Source organism: Megalobrama amblycephala, linkage group LG22, assembly GCF_018812025.1.
Source record: "Megalobrama amblycephala isolate DHTTF-2021 linkage group LG22, ASM1881202v1, whole genome shotgun sequence".
NCBI classification, from domain to species: domain Eukaryota; kingdom Metazoa; phylum Chordata; class Actinopteri; order Cypriniformes; family Xenocyprididae; genus Megalobrama; species Megalobrama amblycephala.
The window spans coordinates 15,957,919-15,972,996 of record NC_063065.1 but is presented as its reverse complement, the minus strand read 5'-3'; the positions used below and the strand labels follow the sequence as shown (position 1 = coordinate 15,972,996).

Genomic DNA, 15,078 nt, shown 5'->3' with positions numbered 1-15,078 from the left:
CAATCTGTCTGTCTATCTGTTTGTCTGTCATTCCAGTGTTTGACCAGTCTGTCTGTCTGTCTGTCTATCTATCTATCTGTCAGTCTGTCTGTTATTCCAGTGTTTGACCAGTCTGTCTGTCTATCTGTTTGCCTGTCTGTTGATCCAGTGTTCAACACCAATCTGTCTGTCTGTCTGTCTGTCTGTCTGTTGTTACAGTGTTTGACACAAATCTGTTTGTCATTCCAGTGTTTGACTAGTCTGTCTGTCTGTCTGTCTTTCCAGTGTTTGACACCAATCTGTCTGTCTGTCATTCCAGTGTTTGACTAGTCTGTCTGTCTGTCTGTCGTTCCAGTGTTCAACACCAGTCAGTCTATCTGTCTGTCTGTCTGTCTGTCGTTCCAGTTGTTTTACCAATCTGTCTGTCTGTCTGTTGTTCCAGTTGTTTTACCAATCTGTCTATCTGTCTGTCGTTCCAGCGTTCAACCAGTCTCTCTGTCTGTCTGTCTGTCTATCAATCTGTCTGTCTATCTGTCTGTCATTCAGTGTTCAAAACCAATCTGTCTGTCTGTCACTCCAGTGTTCAACCAGTCTATCTGTCTATCAATCTGTCTGTCTATCTGTCTGTCGTTCCAGTGTTCGATACAAATCTGTCTGTCTGTCTGTCTATCAATCTGTCTGTCTATCTGTCTGTCATTCCAGTGTTCGACATCAATCTGTCTGTCTATCTGTCTGTCTGTCATTCCAGTCTTTGACCAGTCTGTCTGTCTGTCGTTCCAGTGTTCCACACCAATCTGTCTGTCTATCTGTCTGTCATTCCAGTGTTCGACACCAATCTGTCTGTCTATCTGTCTGTCTGTCATTCCAGTCTTTGACCAGTCTGTCTGTCTGTCGTTCCAGTGTTCCACACCAATATGTCTGTCTATCTGTTTGTCTGTCATTCCAGTGTTTGACCAGCCTGTCTGTCTGTCTATCTATCTATCTGTCAGTCTGTCTGTTATTCCAGTGTTTGACCAGTCTGTCTGTCTATCTGTTTGCCTGTCTGTTGATCCAGTGTTCAACACCAATCTGTCTGTCTGTCTGTATGTCTGTTGTTACAGTGTTTGACACCAATCTGTCTGTCTGTCTGTCTGTCTGTCTATCTGTCTGTCTGTCTGTCATTCCAATGTTCGACACCAATATGCTTGTCTGTCTGTCGTTCCAGTGTTCGACACCAATCTGTCCACCTATTTATCTGTCTGTCTGTCTGTCTGTTGTTCCAGTGTTTGACACCAATCTGTCTGTCTGTTTGTAATTCCAGTGTTTGACCTGTCTGTCTGTCTGTCTGTCGTTCCAGTGTTTGACCTGTCTGTCTGTCTATCTATCTGTCTGCCGTTCCAGTGTTCGACCAGTCTGTCTGTCTGTCTGTCTGTCTGTCTATCTATCTATATATCTGGTAATGTATTAAACACAAAGAGGGAGAGGTTCTGTCTTGGCTCAGGGGAGTGTATATGAGGCACTTCTTCATTTGTAAGGGCTGGAGAGGAATGTGTTGTGTACATTAAGCTGTGAGAGTGTTGAAAAATCCTGAAGATATAAGACTCCCATGCAGTAATTGTCATACTTGATCTATATTTTTTGTTATTACAAAATTATGTTAATAAATCTCCAGGCCTGGGTAGTCCGGTGTTGTAGAACTTGACTATACTTTAAAAAAACTTATAAGCATGCTGACAGATGATTATGAGTGTTGGTTATATTTTATTTATAATGTAATTTAATATAAATTTAATATAATTCAAGTTATATTAAAGTCTCTACATTCCCACAAATGTTTATGGTCATGACAAGAGTATATAATAACCTTTAAAGAAACAACTTAAATTAATGTTGGGATTTTAGGTTAGGTTAGGCTACTTGTGAAGACTTCTCAAGAAATGTAAATGCATTTCCATTACCCTGAGCCAGATGGGTAGACAATGTGTGGTCCCCTTAAATGTTTACTGAGGAAGTTCTTTAAATAAGCGCTTGGAGACAGACACACTTTTATCTGCTTGGATAAATAAAACATAAAGTTTGCAGGAGCACTCAAGAGCCTTCTTCCTTTGTGTGTTTAAATTATACACTTGTTAAACTTTATGGGATATATTTCTAAAAAGTGTGAGTAAGCAGTGGAGAGAGTGACAGCAGGGAAAAGATGAGGTTGATGGACTGTGGCCTTACTGAAGTGTGTAATGGGAGAGTAAATGATCTGATCTTTCATATGATGTCTTTTTTGACTAATTCTAGAAAGTGATGCCAAGGCCCTGACACCCTGACGCTGGCAGATCATATCGATGCCAAGATCGTATTTCATGTTCTAAAAAGCCTGACGAATGGATCTTTCATGGGCTTGTCCATTTCGGCTACTTTCGGGGGTTGTGAATGCCCTCCTGCAGTGCCAGACCACCCATCTACTTTCCCTGGGACCTCATGTCCTAAGACACTGGGTGCTTCCTGCTCACCTCACCCTTCCTGCGGTCCATTTGGGATCATTTTGTTTGACCTCCAACGACGGACTCACTGACCTTTTTACAGTTTTTTTTTCTCACTCACCATACGTCCTTGGTGCTCCTCAACAACCCCGGGGTGTTGTAGCAGTCACAGCTATGTAAAACCTGGTGTGGTTTTTCTTTGCTAAAACCAAACTGCTTTTTAAATATAGTGGGTTTATGTATCATAGCATATGTTCTTCATATGGTTTTGGAAGTTTGCTGTTGCATGGCATTTGTCAGCCTGATCCAAAAGTCTGACATGGTTGTGTGCCATTCAGAACTGAAATGACTTATGAATTCCAATTCAATCACAAATTTGACGCATCAAATAGGATGTAAATGTTCTGCATATCAGAGGATAAATGGCATAATTAGTAATTAGTCTTTTTTAATGTTAAAGGGTTAGTTCACAGAAAAATGAAAATTCTCTCATTAATTACTCACCCTCATGTCGTTCTACACCCATAAGACCATCTTCGTAACACAAATTAAGATATTTTTGATGAAATCCGATGGCTCAGTGAGGCCTCTATTAAGAGCAAAGCCACTGAAACTCTGAAGGTCCATAAAGGTACTAAAAACATATTTAAAAGTTCATGTGAGTTCAGTGGTTCTACCTTAATATTATAATGTGACGAGAATACTTTTTGTGCACCAAAAAAACAAAATAATGAATTTTCCACAATATCTAGTGATGGCTGATTTCAAAACGCTGCTTCAGAGCTTTACGAATCGAATCAGCGGTTCGGAGCGCCAAAGTCACATGATTTCAGCAGTATAGCTGTTTGATAGGAGATCCGAATCACTAATTCGAAACAAAAGATTCGTAAAACTCAGAAGCTTCATGAAGCAGTGTTTTGAAATTGGCCATCACGAGATATTGTTGAAAAGTACAAAAAGCACAAAAAATATTCTCATCGCTTTATAATATTAAGATAGAACCACTGAACTCATGAGCTGTCTGTCTGTTGAACTGTTTTAAAAATGTTTTTATTACCTTTATGGATCTTGAGAGGTTTGGTGGCTTTGCTCTCAATAGAGGCCTCACTGAGCCATCGGATTTCACTAACCCCTTTTTATGAATTGCAATTCAGTAAATTCCTTTTCTTGTCATTCCAATTGAACACTGATTTTTTTTTTCTTTTTCTTTTTTCCTGAGCTTAAAGCATGGCAATTTGAGTTCAAATTCCAAAGTCATACATTGAAAGGGAACCAGTTCAAAAATTCAGAATTTTGTCCAACCTTAAATTCTAGATGTTTTATTTTTATTAAGTTATGGTTACAGAAGTGTCTATTCGAAGTCTCAGTTTTAACCTTGGCAACTGAGGCAAACAGAAAACAGTTAATTCATAAATGTATTAGATGCAACCAAACATAAGGTCCCTGTTTTAACACCACTGAGTCTGGAGTAATGTTCTATACATCTGAAGGAATGGACTTGATGCTTCATTAGGTGTAGAATGCTTGCCCAGACAAAATGGTATTCCTGAGTAAGAGTGAATGAACTACTGTGAGATTTAACATCTGCAACCCACATATGAATAACTGTGAGGGCCCTGAGGTGAGTTTCCAACCACTGCTAAACATGAGAAGAGAGCCATTACCACCTGTAAAGTATGTTTGAGATCAAGGGTGTAAGAACGATTTGAAAAGGGGGTTATATTAATGGAGATTTTGACAAACCCAACTGTTGGGTTTAAAATTTATTTAAAAAATTGTGTATATTTGACCCAAACATGGGTTGAAACAACCCAGCATTTTTTGATTTCTTAAACATTTAGCATGGGCTTTTTAAATTCTTAATGGCATCACAACAAAGGTCTGCGCATTTATGAACCTCAGCTATTTAGAGCTTGTGTAGGCTAATTATGTATATTTACTCAAATAAAGTTAGCAACAGTCCCCCCCTTTGGCTTCCACCATGCACAATGTGGACATTACAGATGTAGACGCTCTTAAAATGGAAGCGATATTTAACCAGTATTCATTCTGGTACCCACCATGGTAGACCACAGTGAAAATAACCGGCTCACAATTCCAGAATGACAGTCCTGCCGCTGTCTAGAAATTTTTACCTCAGGGAGTCTTCTCAAACTTACAATTTTCGATTGTTTCCCATGTTAAAGTTCACTCCCCAGGTTAAGGGAATGTGTTCTGTGGGAGTTCTTTGTTGAGCACAGAGCACAGGTTGTATGTTGAGTGACTGAGCTCTCGGTCCGCTCTGGCCCTGAGCTGAGACAGAAAGAGCCCTTTATACTCCCTCAGGCTCTGTGTGTTTAGACTCTGATGGACAGAAGCTAGTGGCTGGTTAGTGTGTGTCTGTGAAAAGTTTTCCCCCGTACAATTTCACTTAAAGGGTTAGTTCACCCAAAAATGAAAATTATGTCATTAATGACTCACCCTCATGTCGTTCCAAACCCGTAAGACCTCCGTTCTACTTTGGAACACAGTTTAAGATATTTTAGATTTAGTCCGAGAGCTTTCTGTCCCTCCATTGAAAATGTATGTATTGTATACTGTCCATGTCCAGAAAGGTAATAAAAACATCATCAAAGTAGTCCATGTGACATCAGTGGGTTAGTTAGAATTTGTTGAAGCATCGAAAATACATTTTGGTCCAAAAATAACAAAAACTACGACTTTATTCAGCATTGTCATCTCTTCCGGAATCCTTTCCATTGAATTGATTCCATTGAATCCTTTCATCTGTCGGCGTTGGTAATGCACTTTTACATCGCCGTGGTTGTTTGTGGCGATTAGGACATCCGCAACATGCACACTTACGCACCATTTTAAAAAATATAGCAATGCCAAAATACAAACAATGTAGAATAGCTTGAATACAGCGTGCGTCTCCCTCAGACTGTAAACGAAGCTCGGGCGCACCGGATAACACATCAACAGCGTCTAACATCAGCAGCGTCACTGCGGAGTCGTGAACCACACTCCGGAGCAGAAGGGGGCGGTAATGCACCAATAAGCTGGATGCCAACCGCCGTAAAACAGGAAAGAAGAAGAAGAAGCGGAGTCGTGAATGCGAATTGACAACAGACCCGGAAGAGAATACAATGCTGAATAAAGTCGTAGTTTTTGTTATTTTTGGACCAAAATGTATTTTCGATGCTTCAAAATGTCGCGGATGTCCTAATTGCCAAAAACAACCACGGTGACGTAAAAGTGCATTACCAACACCGACAGATGAAAGGATTCAATGGAATCAGTTCATTGGAATCAATTCAGTGGAAAGGATTCCGGAAGAGAAGACAATGCTGAATAAAGTCGTAGTTTTTGTTATTTTTGGACCAAAATGTATTTTCAATGCTTCAACAAATTCTAACTAACCCTCTGATGTCACATGGACTACTTTGATGATGTTTTTATTACCTTTCTGGAACATGGACAGTATACCGTACATACATTTTCAATGGAGGGACAGAAAGCTCTCGGACTAAATCTAAAATATCTCAAACTGTGTTCTGAAGATGAACGGAGGTCTTACAAGTTTGGAACGATATGAGGGTGAGTCATTAATGACATCATTTTCATTTTTGGGTGAACTAACCCTTTAAGGTCAAATAATCATGCTGAATTATCATGCTATTGTTCTTCACATTAAAGGGATATCACCCTAAAATGAAAATTAAGAAATCATTTACTCACCCTGGTGTTGTTCTAATACCCTATGCCTTTCTTTCTTTAATGGACTACAAAAATAGAATTAAAAAAAAAAAATGTCCCGCTCGCACTCGTCCATATAATGGCAGTGAATAGCAACCAGCATCAAAAGTATCACAGAACTGATCCCATGTGGCATGTACCATATATTCCAAGTGTTCTGGGGGTATATGATAGGGTTTAGTTAAAAACAAACTGAAATTCAATGTATTATTTAACTAAATTATTGAGTTCACTCCGTCTCGCCCAGAAAAAGCACACAAGCTGTGAGAAATCAAGATTAACAAAAATACGACATGAAATACAACTCACGTACCTTCTTCTCTGAAGGTGAATATATCCGTCGTGTTTGTATTTCATGTTATGTTTTTGTTCATCTCGTTGATACTTTTACATCTTTTTTAAAAAGCTTGATGCTGGTCGCTATTCACTGCCATTATATGGACGAGCGTGAGCGAGACGATTGAAGAAAGAAGGCATATTAGAACAACATCAGGGACAATAAGTGATTACTTAATTTTCATTTTAGGGTGAACTTTCCCTTACCATGCCGTCATTTTACGCTGGACTGCTTCACAAACGAGGATCAGTTCAACCCTGGATTTGCACAAAAAATTAACATGAGGGCACATGCTAGTCTATGAGTTGAATCAACTCCAGAGCAACTACATAAATTTATCCACTAACCTTTCAGAAACATCCAGTTGCATTCTAAAAGTTTTAACTTCTTCCTGAGTCTCTCCATCAGTGTCCGACTCCTGTTTGAACAATGTAAGGCTGAACACCGTTACTGACGATTCTCATTTTGGCTGCGTGAGATTCTCCAGCTTTGTTGTTGTTGAGCAACTGAAGTACGAGCTGTTAAAGCTCCGCCCTCTTCTGGAAAACGGTTGGAAGCAGCAACTCATTTGCATTTAAAGGGACACACACAAAAACAGCGTGTTTTTGTCACTCTCAAACAGGGCAAATTTGACAAGCTATAATAAATGATCTGTGGGGTATTTTGAGCTGAAACTTCACAGACATATTCTGGGGACACCAGATACTGATATTACATCTTGTAAAAGGGGCATTATAGGTCCCCTTTAATGCGAGGAATGTTTTAGGAATCTAAAGAACCCTTTTCCACTATAAACAAACTTTTGACCTTTTGTGGAATGGAAAGTTAAAAGTTCTCCGTGGAACCATACAGTAGATGCCAATAAAAAAGCAATGTGTGTTTCCACAAACATAAAACATGTAATTAATTGTATTGTAGTATATGCATTTATTTGGATTTGATTTATTTATTTATTTATAGTCTGCCTGTTTAAGGTCATAAGATCATAAGATTTTGAACCATCTCTGAATTTACTATTGCGAAGAGATGTAACAAGGACTGAGCCAAGTCATGTGTCACTGCAGATAAAAATGCAAACACACTTAAAAGTTGCCTCTTGCTCAAAGCATGCATAACTACATCATTTGATATGTCAGGATTATATATGTTTAAATAAGATCTTGTTCTGCTCACATCTTAACACATGTTCTTGGCAATGAGGAGCACTTTTTATGTTTTTATTTATGTAATTATGATAACTTTCCACTTTATCCACCTTGGTCACACCAGAGCACTGCACACTACATGATATATATGTATATATAAGAATGCTAATTTGTTATATCAGAGTCATGTAACTGTCAGAATGTGTTTTGACCTTTGAGATCTGGCAGCGTCCATCAACACAGTGAAAGATTCCTGCAAAGAATTTAGAAATGCACTTCATTATAATCAATAAGAGTCAAAAAATTTAGCCCTTTGGGATGCAACAGACATATGTAAAGGATAAATATTGTAATATTTTGGTCTGGTAGTTGATAAATCATTTTGTCACCAAATCAGACCATATAATCATGATCACAGGCGTTATTGCATGCAAATAATCTTATCGTAGAATCTGAAGATACTTTGCATGTTTCTGCAGACAGTTCATGCAGTTCCAACTTGCCCTGCGGTGATGACATAATGCTTTTGTATTTTTATGAAGATTAATTACCTCACTGATTTTGTATTAATCATTTTATTGATTTTGAATCTTCATGTAAGTGCCACAGTCATTTATTCTTTCTTTTATCCATTATTTAATTAATTGACTCATTACTTATTCGTAAAGAAGAGATTTGGCATGCTAACAAAAATGATTTCTGGCATGGATCACGAGCTGGCTGCGTGCCATTTGTTCGCAGAGCGAGTCGTTCATTTTATTCATACAACATTTTAAAAGCAGATAAACTAAATGATTGATTCATTCACAAGTTCATATAGGCTATAATGTTGAACTATTCCATTTCAAACTAGCATGGCATTTAGGCTTTACACTATTTGAAACGCCTATTGATCACATTTGACACAGCAAACCAAATATATGCCAAATATATTTTTCAAAAAACGGAATGAATCACATAAAAAAAAAAAGTATGGCATCATTTTATTCATATTTGGTTTGTTTATGTTTGACTCTGATTTTCAGTCATTATGTGGCTAATTAATTAATTTCGCTGCCTTTACGTTGTGCTTAAGTGTGAAGGAATGAAACTGGGAAAAGTGATGGGCTGTCAGTCAAACTTAGCCCCTCCCACACAACCTCCACATGCACTCTTGAAGAATAAACGTTTGCAAAACATAAGGTGTTTTCGTTTTATTAGCCTACTTTATCGTCTTTTATACTTTTTTCCCTGCCTATTGACATTCAAAACCAAGAGTTGTTGAATTTCTCATGGATTTCATCAAAGGTTCTCAATAACCTTAATGAAATTCGTAATAACAATAAAAACAGTTGACGAAGGTAGGCCTATGTTAAATCCGGTATGCTAGTGCTATGCAAAGTTAATGCTAATTTAAAAATGTTGACTCGTCATGAAACATTACACAGCTTTCTGGAATACTTGATACTGGTTGGTCAGTCGCTGCACCAAGCGTCAAATATTTCTGAATAATGACCGTTGTCCTGGGCGACGCTGATATGGTATAGTTAAATGTAAAATATACATAACACAATATAGGTTACATTATCTGGTAAGCATGTTTGTTTATGTTATCATTAAAGTTATAATTTTTCACTATTTTGTTGGTATGCAAATATGCCTAATCCTAAAACTAACAAAGATTTGGAATTGCTTGCATGTTGGCTCTCTCTCTCTCTCTCTCTCTCTTTCTCATTCCCAGGCTACTCCAGGGAAATTTCTACCGGCTTTCATGGGGGGACGCGCAAGAGGGCGACCAGGGGAGGCTTTGGAAATCTGATGGGTGGATCCCAAGCCAACTTTCAAGCTCCGTGATTTGCTAATCGGGGTGTTTTTCCCTTGTCATTTTCCTGTGATCCAGGGTCTGGGTCCAGCCCTCTTGACGGTGAGGCGATCGAGCGCTCCGCGTCTCATTTTGATTAAAGCCCGATTCCCTCCAGTCTGAAGGCTGGGCGCAAGGAAAGGAGGATCGAAGGGGGCCCGGCGAAACAAAATACCCTTCACCTATGGCTGTTTAGAGCAGATCGGGCACATTTGGGATTGTAGAAGGGAGATCATTTACAAATAAGCAGAGGTCGCCCCGGGTTTTGTGCACATTTGTGGGCGCCCCAACCATGGAGAGGCCAAGGTGGTCCCCAATGTGGAAAACGAAAAGGTGGCTTTTGGATTCCACTGTTTTCAAATTCATCACAGTTTCCCTCGTCCTGGTTCTGCAGGCTCCACATGTCAGAGCAGGTAAGGCAAGATAGACTTCCAAACTTTTGATGAAGTTGTAGGGACTGTCAGATAGGAGATGCGCATTTGCGCCTGCGGATTTTAACGCGTTTGATTTAGACAGGTGATCTTAGATCTGCATCCCATATATGTGTGAGTGTGTGTGTGCTACAAGATAGAATAGTACAAGTGCCCATGAAACCAAAAGACATTGTAATGATGAAATGAAGAAGACTGTAGTGTGTGCAATTCGTTTAAATAAAGCCACCAGTTCCCCAAAGGATTTCACAAGCGTTAAATACAATTAATAATGCAATTTTCTGAACAGGTTTATCATGCTTCAGCTTACTTATCTACAACATGTAACATGACTAGACTTTGATTGGATCGTGATTACAACGTTAAACGCAGAAAAGGTCTGAGTCTTTAAATAGTTAGTAGTGAAAGTATGTAACTATTCACCTACAAGCAGACTTTTGCGCATGCCTTGGTTTGTTCTGCCCATTCAATTTGCATATACCTAAACTTTTGCGATTTTATTTTATGTCTATGTATTTTATGTTCTAATGCACTCCACGAGAGGGTGAAGATGAGGAATGTGTCAAGAGAGTGTCATGGAGAGACAGTTTAGGATTTACTTTGGGGGAAAAAAAGCTCTTTGTTTGAACCTGTGGTCCGTTAGGTGTGTGTGGACACGGTTAGCAGGGTGGAATTCCTCAGGGTTTTACATCCATGCCTTACATTTAGGAAAAGAAAATGGAAAAGTATCTGCTTGAATGGTGTGATTGTGGGAATGAAGTTGTGTGCCAAATGATGTTCATTCAAAGAGAGGCGAATTAATGAGATTATCTGTAATTGATATACTAATTTATGCTCATAAGACTTCATTGTGAAGTTCTGACCACACTGGCATGATTCTTTTTTGTTTTATAAGCTATCTTACAATCTTTAATTATGATAATAATTAGAGTTATAGTAACTGACACCTGGGAGGTCCAATTTACAATGGGCGTGACTGATCATAAGAAGTGCAACAAATGATTTTCTCTTTTCGGTTACAGGAATATGGAAATGTGAATAATGCACTTGAAAAAAAAAAAAAAAAAAAAAAAATATATATATATATATATATATATATATATATATATTGTGTAAATTTAATGATATATGTCTGTACAATATATACTGTAAGTAAAATCTGTCCCTTTTTAAAGGGTTTTTTGCGTTTATGAGTCTAGCCATTTTACACTGTACATTAGAGATTGCTGCGCGGTAATAAACTATTGTAGATCACAGTGGGCTACAGCCAAAATCACCCTTTCCCCATTCACCCCTAGCTCCACCGAAGCCCAAGTGGTGGCTTTCGCAACATTGTGACTCATTGAGATAAGTTTCCCAGTGGGAATGTTTCTCTTCTAAGTGCCTTCCCGTTATTTGATGACTGTCCTCTCTGCTCATCCCTATTATTTTGGAGGCTTCAAAGGGCCCAGAGCCATCCAGGGGCCCCAGTCTGGCCTTATGATAGGTCTCACTCACCCTTACAGGAACAAAGGTCCTTGCAAAATTGAATTAGGCATTTATGTTGTTTGAAAATTACAAAGACAATGGATTGTTGGTGTTCTCTATATGCATTTGACACATTTCCTGAAGCCCCTTGAAAATAACCAGATTTGACATTCTGAAGTGTCAGCGATATGGCATGCTAAATAACCCTCCTTTTTGCCTATCAAAGCTGATAATGAATCTTAAAATGTATTAATCCAATTGGACTTATAAAGCAATATGTTATATCGCTTGCGGTTTGTGGCTTGTGAAGGCATTTCTGCCGGGTGCCCTCTTGAGCTGGCAGTGTACTGACATGTTTTCTCAGCCCCTGGGGCTGAGGAACCTCAGATGTGCATTCCTTCAGACAATGCACACATTTTAGAAATCTTTCCGTACTCTTATGGTAGATGGTGCCATTTAGGTATCAAGACCATTTGGGCTATTCAAGAGTCATGCTTTTGCGAGTCAACTCTATGCATGTTTGTTGGGTAGAAATGTGGTTCAATCCATTTTTTTGAAGTTAATTTAATGTTTTGATGTTATATAATTGTATGCGGTTCTCTCTGTTGTATCTTTAAGGTACACTCTCAAACATAAAGGTTCCTAAAGGGGTTTTTCCTCATAGAAGGACCATTTTGGGTTCCCCAAAGAACCTTTCAGTGCACAGTTCTTCATCATTTTAATGTGAAGAACGTAATAATCTAAAAAACTCAATCCGTCATCATTTGCTCATCCTCAGGTTGTTCCAAACATGGAGATATTTATGTTGTAGATGAAACTCATACTGTACCTGGTCCCCATCTATTCTACTTCCTTAAGTGTTCCACACCAGAAAGAATGATTTTGGAACAACATGAGGGAGAGGAAATGATGATGATACATTTTTCATTTTTAGCTGGACCGTCTCTTTAATACAGGAATATTAGGTGAACTGAACAGTGTTCTTGGGAAGCAGATGGTTGAAAGGCTTTATTGTTCTTTGATGTTTCTCTACAGTCGTGAAAGGGGGGGAAAAGACATGGGGAAAAAAATTTTGCAAAAAATTCCGTCAGTGAGGTTGCCTCTCAGAGAGCCTGTGGCATAATGCTTTCTTGTTCAAGCGGCACGCATGTGTCAAAGAGGGGAGAGTGAGGGGAGAAGGGGGAGATAGAGGATGAAAAAGGGAGAGAGAGAGAGATTCTGACTGAATTCATTATTCGAGTCTCAAGGAGCAGCAGGTAAAAAGGTCTCCAGCTTTTTCCATTAATATCACCCCAAAAAACGAAATTCTAAAAACTTGACAGTACATTCCCTAGACCCAATGAGAGCTCATCCATTAGGACATCCGTTATTTTAACGCTACATCTTCCTGTTACCATAAAAGTGAATTTCATAATGAAATAATTTATGCAAATTACAGAACTTCCTGTAGAAGAAGCCCCTCCCTCTTCGGGGTGTCCCTTGGAATAGTAATGATGGCAGGTTTATGATCTTGATGATGTGCAACTCTCTCTCAGTTAGTACCTCCCTCCACATTCACACTCGATGTCTAATCAACCTTCTCTCCCACACACACAAGCCTGTCTAAAGCAAAGAATGACAGTGAAAAAGATCAGCGTGTGTGTTTGCACAGCAGTCTGGTTAAAATCACACCAGGTTATCAGCTGTGCTCACCTAATGGCTGCACATTCTCAGTTGGTATTCTGAAGTATTTAGCAGTATTGACATTTTTCTTTGGCGCTTGCATGTCAAAAGGTCATACTCAGGGTATAGCATCACATCTGGAATATATGAGGCCTGAGGATATGGAGAACATCTCCAGAATATCCCTCACAACAACTCTTCTCCTCAACTCTTTCATTGTATTGGAGGAGTTTGTGGTTTTCCTTTTGTCTAGCTTGTATGTTCTAGCAGTTTGAGTGTCTCGGATGGTGGGGGATCATTGCACCCAACACAAAGAACCGGCAGAAGAATGGTGTGTCGCCTTTGCTTTTCAGAGTTTTAAATGGGGTGGTAAATGCTTTCTCAGCCCTGGGAATCAGCATCTTAATTATAGCATTTTAGACCTCCCAGTCCATCCTTTTATGATTTAACATGCCTTTATTGTTGGCAGTTTGAGCGTTCAGTTTTATGTGGTAGATGCCAAAGATTCACTCAAGTCCCAGAAGACACATATGGCACTGTTGGTAGATTCTGGATAACACCCAGCTGCCAAACATGTGCCCTACATTCACAATTAATCATGAAGAAAACCTTCTCAATGGTGCTTTAAGGTTTTGAGTTCTTCCTCTCAGTGAGGTTCCAGGGTGATCCAAGGTGAACAGTGTTTATCTTTCATCTTGCTTCATTAACCATAATGAAACCGTTTGTTCAAGTTTACTTAACCCAGCTGTTGCTGAAGTGTCTTGTGAAGAGTTGAAGTTGGAATATGGAATTTTACAAGGGTCGAATCTCATAGGAATGAAGACCACTGATTTGAGATTTGATCATTTGGCCAAGTAAATCCGATTGAATTTCATATATTGGCCTATTTTTAGTGGTTGTGGGTCATAAAATGATATTTAGAGATAATTTTGATAGTCACTCTGATATATATATATATATATATATATATATATATATATATATATTAGGGCTGTCAAACGATTAATCACGATTAATCGCATACAAAATAAAAGTTTGAGTTTGCCTAATATATGTGGGTGTACTGTGTGTAATTATTATGTATATTTAAATACAAACACATCCATGTATATATTTGAGAAATATTTACAAATATATGTATTTATTTATATTTTTATATAATTTATATTATATATATAAATAAATTTTTTAAATAAATTTTTGTACATAAATGACATATTTATCTTAAATATATACATTAATTTGTGTGTATTTATATATACATATTATTTACACACATTACTCACACATATATTATGTAAACTTTTATTTTGTATGCGATTAATCGCGATTAATCGTTTGACAGCCCTATATATATATATATATATATATATATATATATATATATATATAATCTGTTATATGACAAACCAAATATTAATATTATTGATAAAAAAGTATTAAAAATGCAGTAGCTGTTTTATATGATTTGATCCTAGATTTGCACTTGATATTATATAATAATTTCAGTATATACACATATTTTAAAAATGTAATAAAATTGTATATTTAAATATATAATATGCAGATTATCCTAATTAAGTCTAAGAGAGTCTAAAAAATCCCACATTTTTCAATTTCTCTAAGGGTTCAATATTGAAAATGCCCCTATTATGCTATTTTAAAAGTTCATCATTTGGTTTTGGAGGTCTCCTACAATAGATTTACATGCATCAAAGGTCAAAAATACGGAGCCCCGAACATGACATGCAGGAAAAAAATAGTAGGCTAAATCGTGCACATGATTTACTAATTCGTTCCCTCAATTTACTAAAACGTGCGCACAATTTACTATTTCGCTCCCTCGATGAACTAAAACGTGCGCACAATTTACTATTTCGCTTCCTTGATTAACTAAAACGTGCGCATGATTTACTATTTCGTTCCCTCGATTTATAAATCATGCGCATAGTAATTATTATTACATTAGAGATTGCTGCGCGGTAATGAACTATTTTAGATCACAGTGGGCTACAGCCAAAATCAC

General features: G+C 37.9%; 1 protein-coding gene across 4 annotated transcripts in view; it reads left to right on the top strand.

Annotated features, from left to right (window-relative positions):
* The first annotated feature begins 9,562 nt into the window (after positions 1-9,562).
* Positions 9,563-15,078, top strand: part of col11a1a (collagen, type XI, alpha 1a) — a 91,543-nt gene continuing 86,027 nt past the window's right edge. For all 4 annotated transcript variants that reach the window (XM_048174622.1, XM_048174621.1, XM_048174619.1 and 1 more), the window contains exon 1: positions 9,563-9,905. In XM_048174622.1, coding sequence (XP_048030579.1) covers positions 9,785-9,905 — 121 coding nt within the window. In that variant the 5' untranslated portion in view covers positions 9,563-9,784. The remainder of the gene's footprint in view (positions 9,906-15,078) is intronic.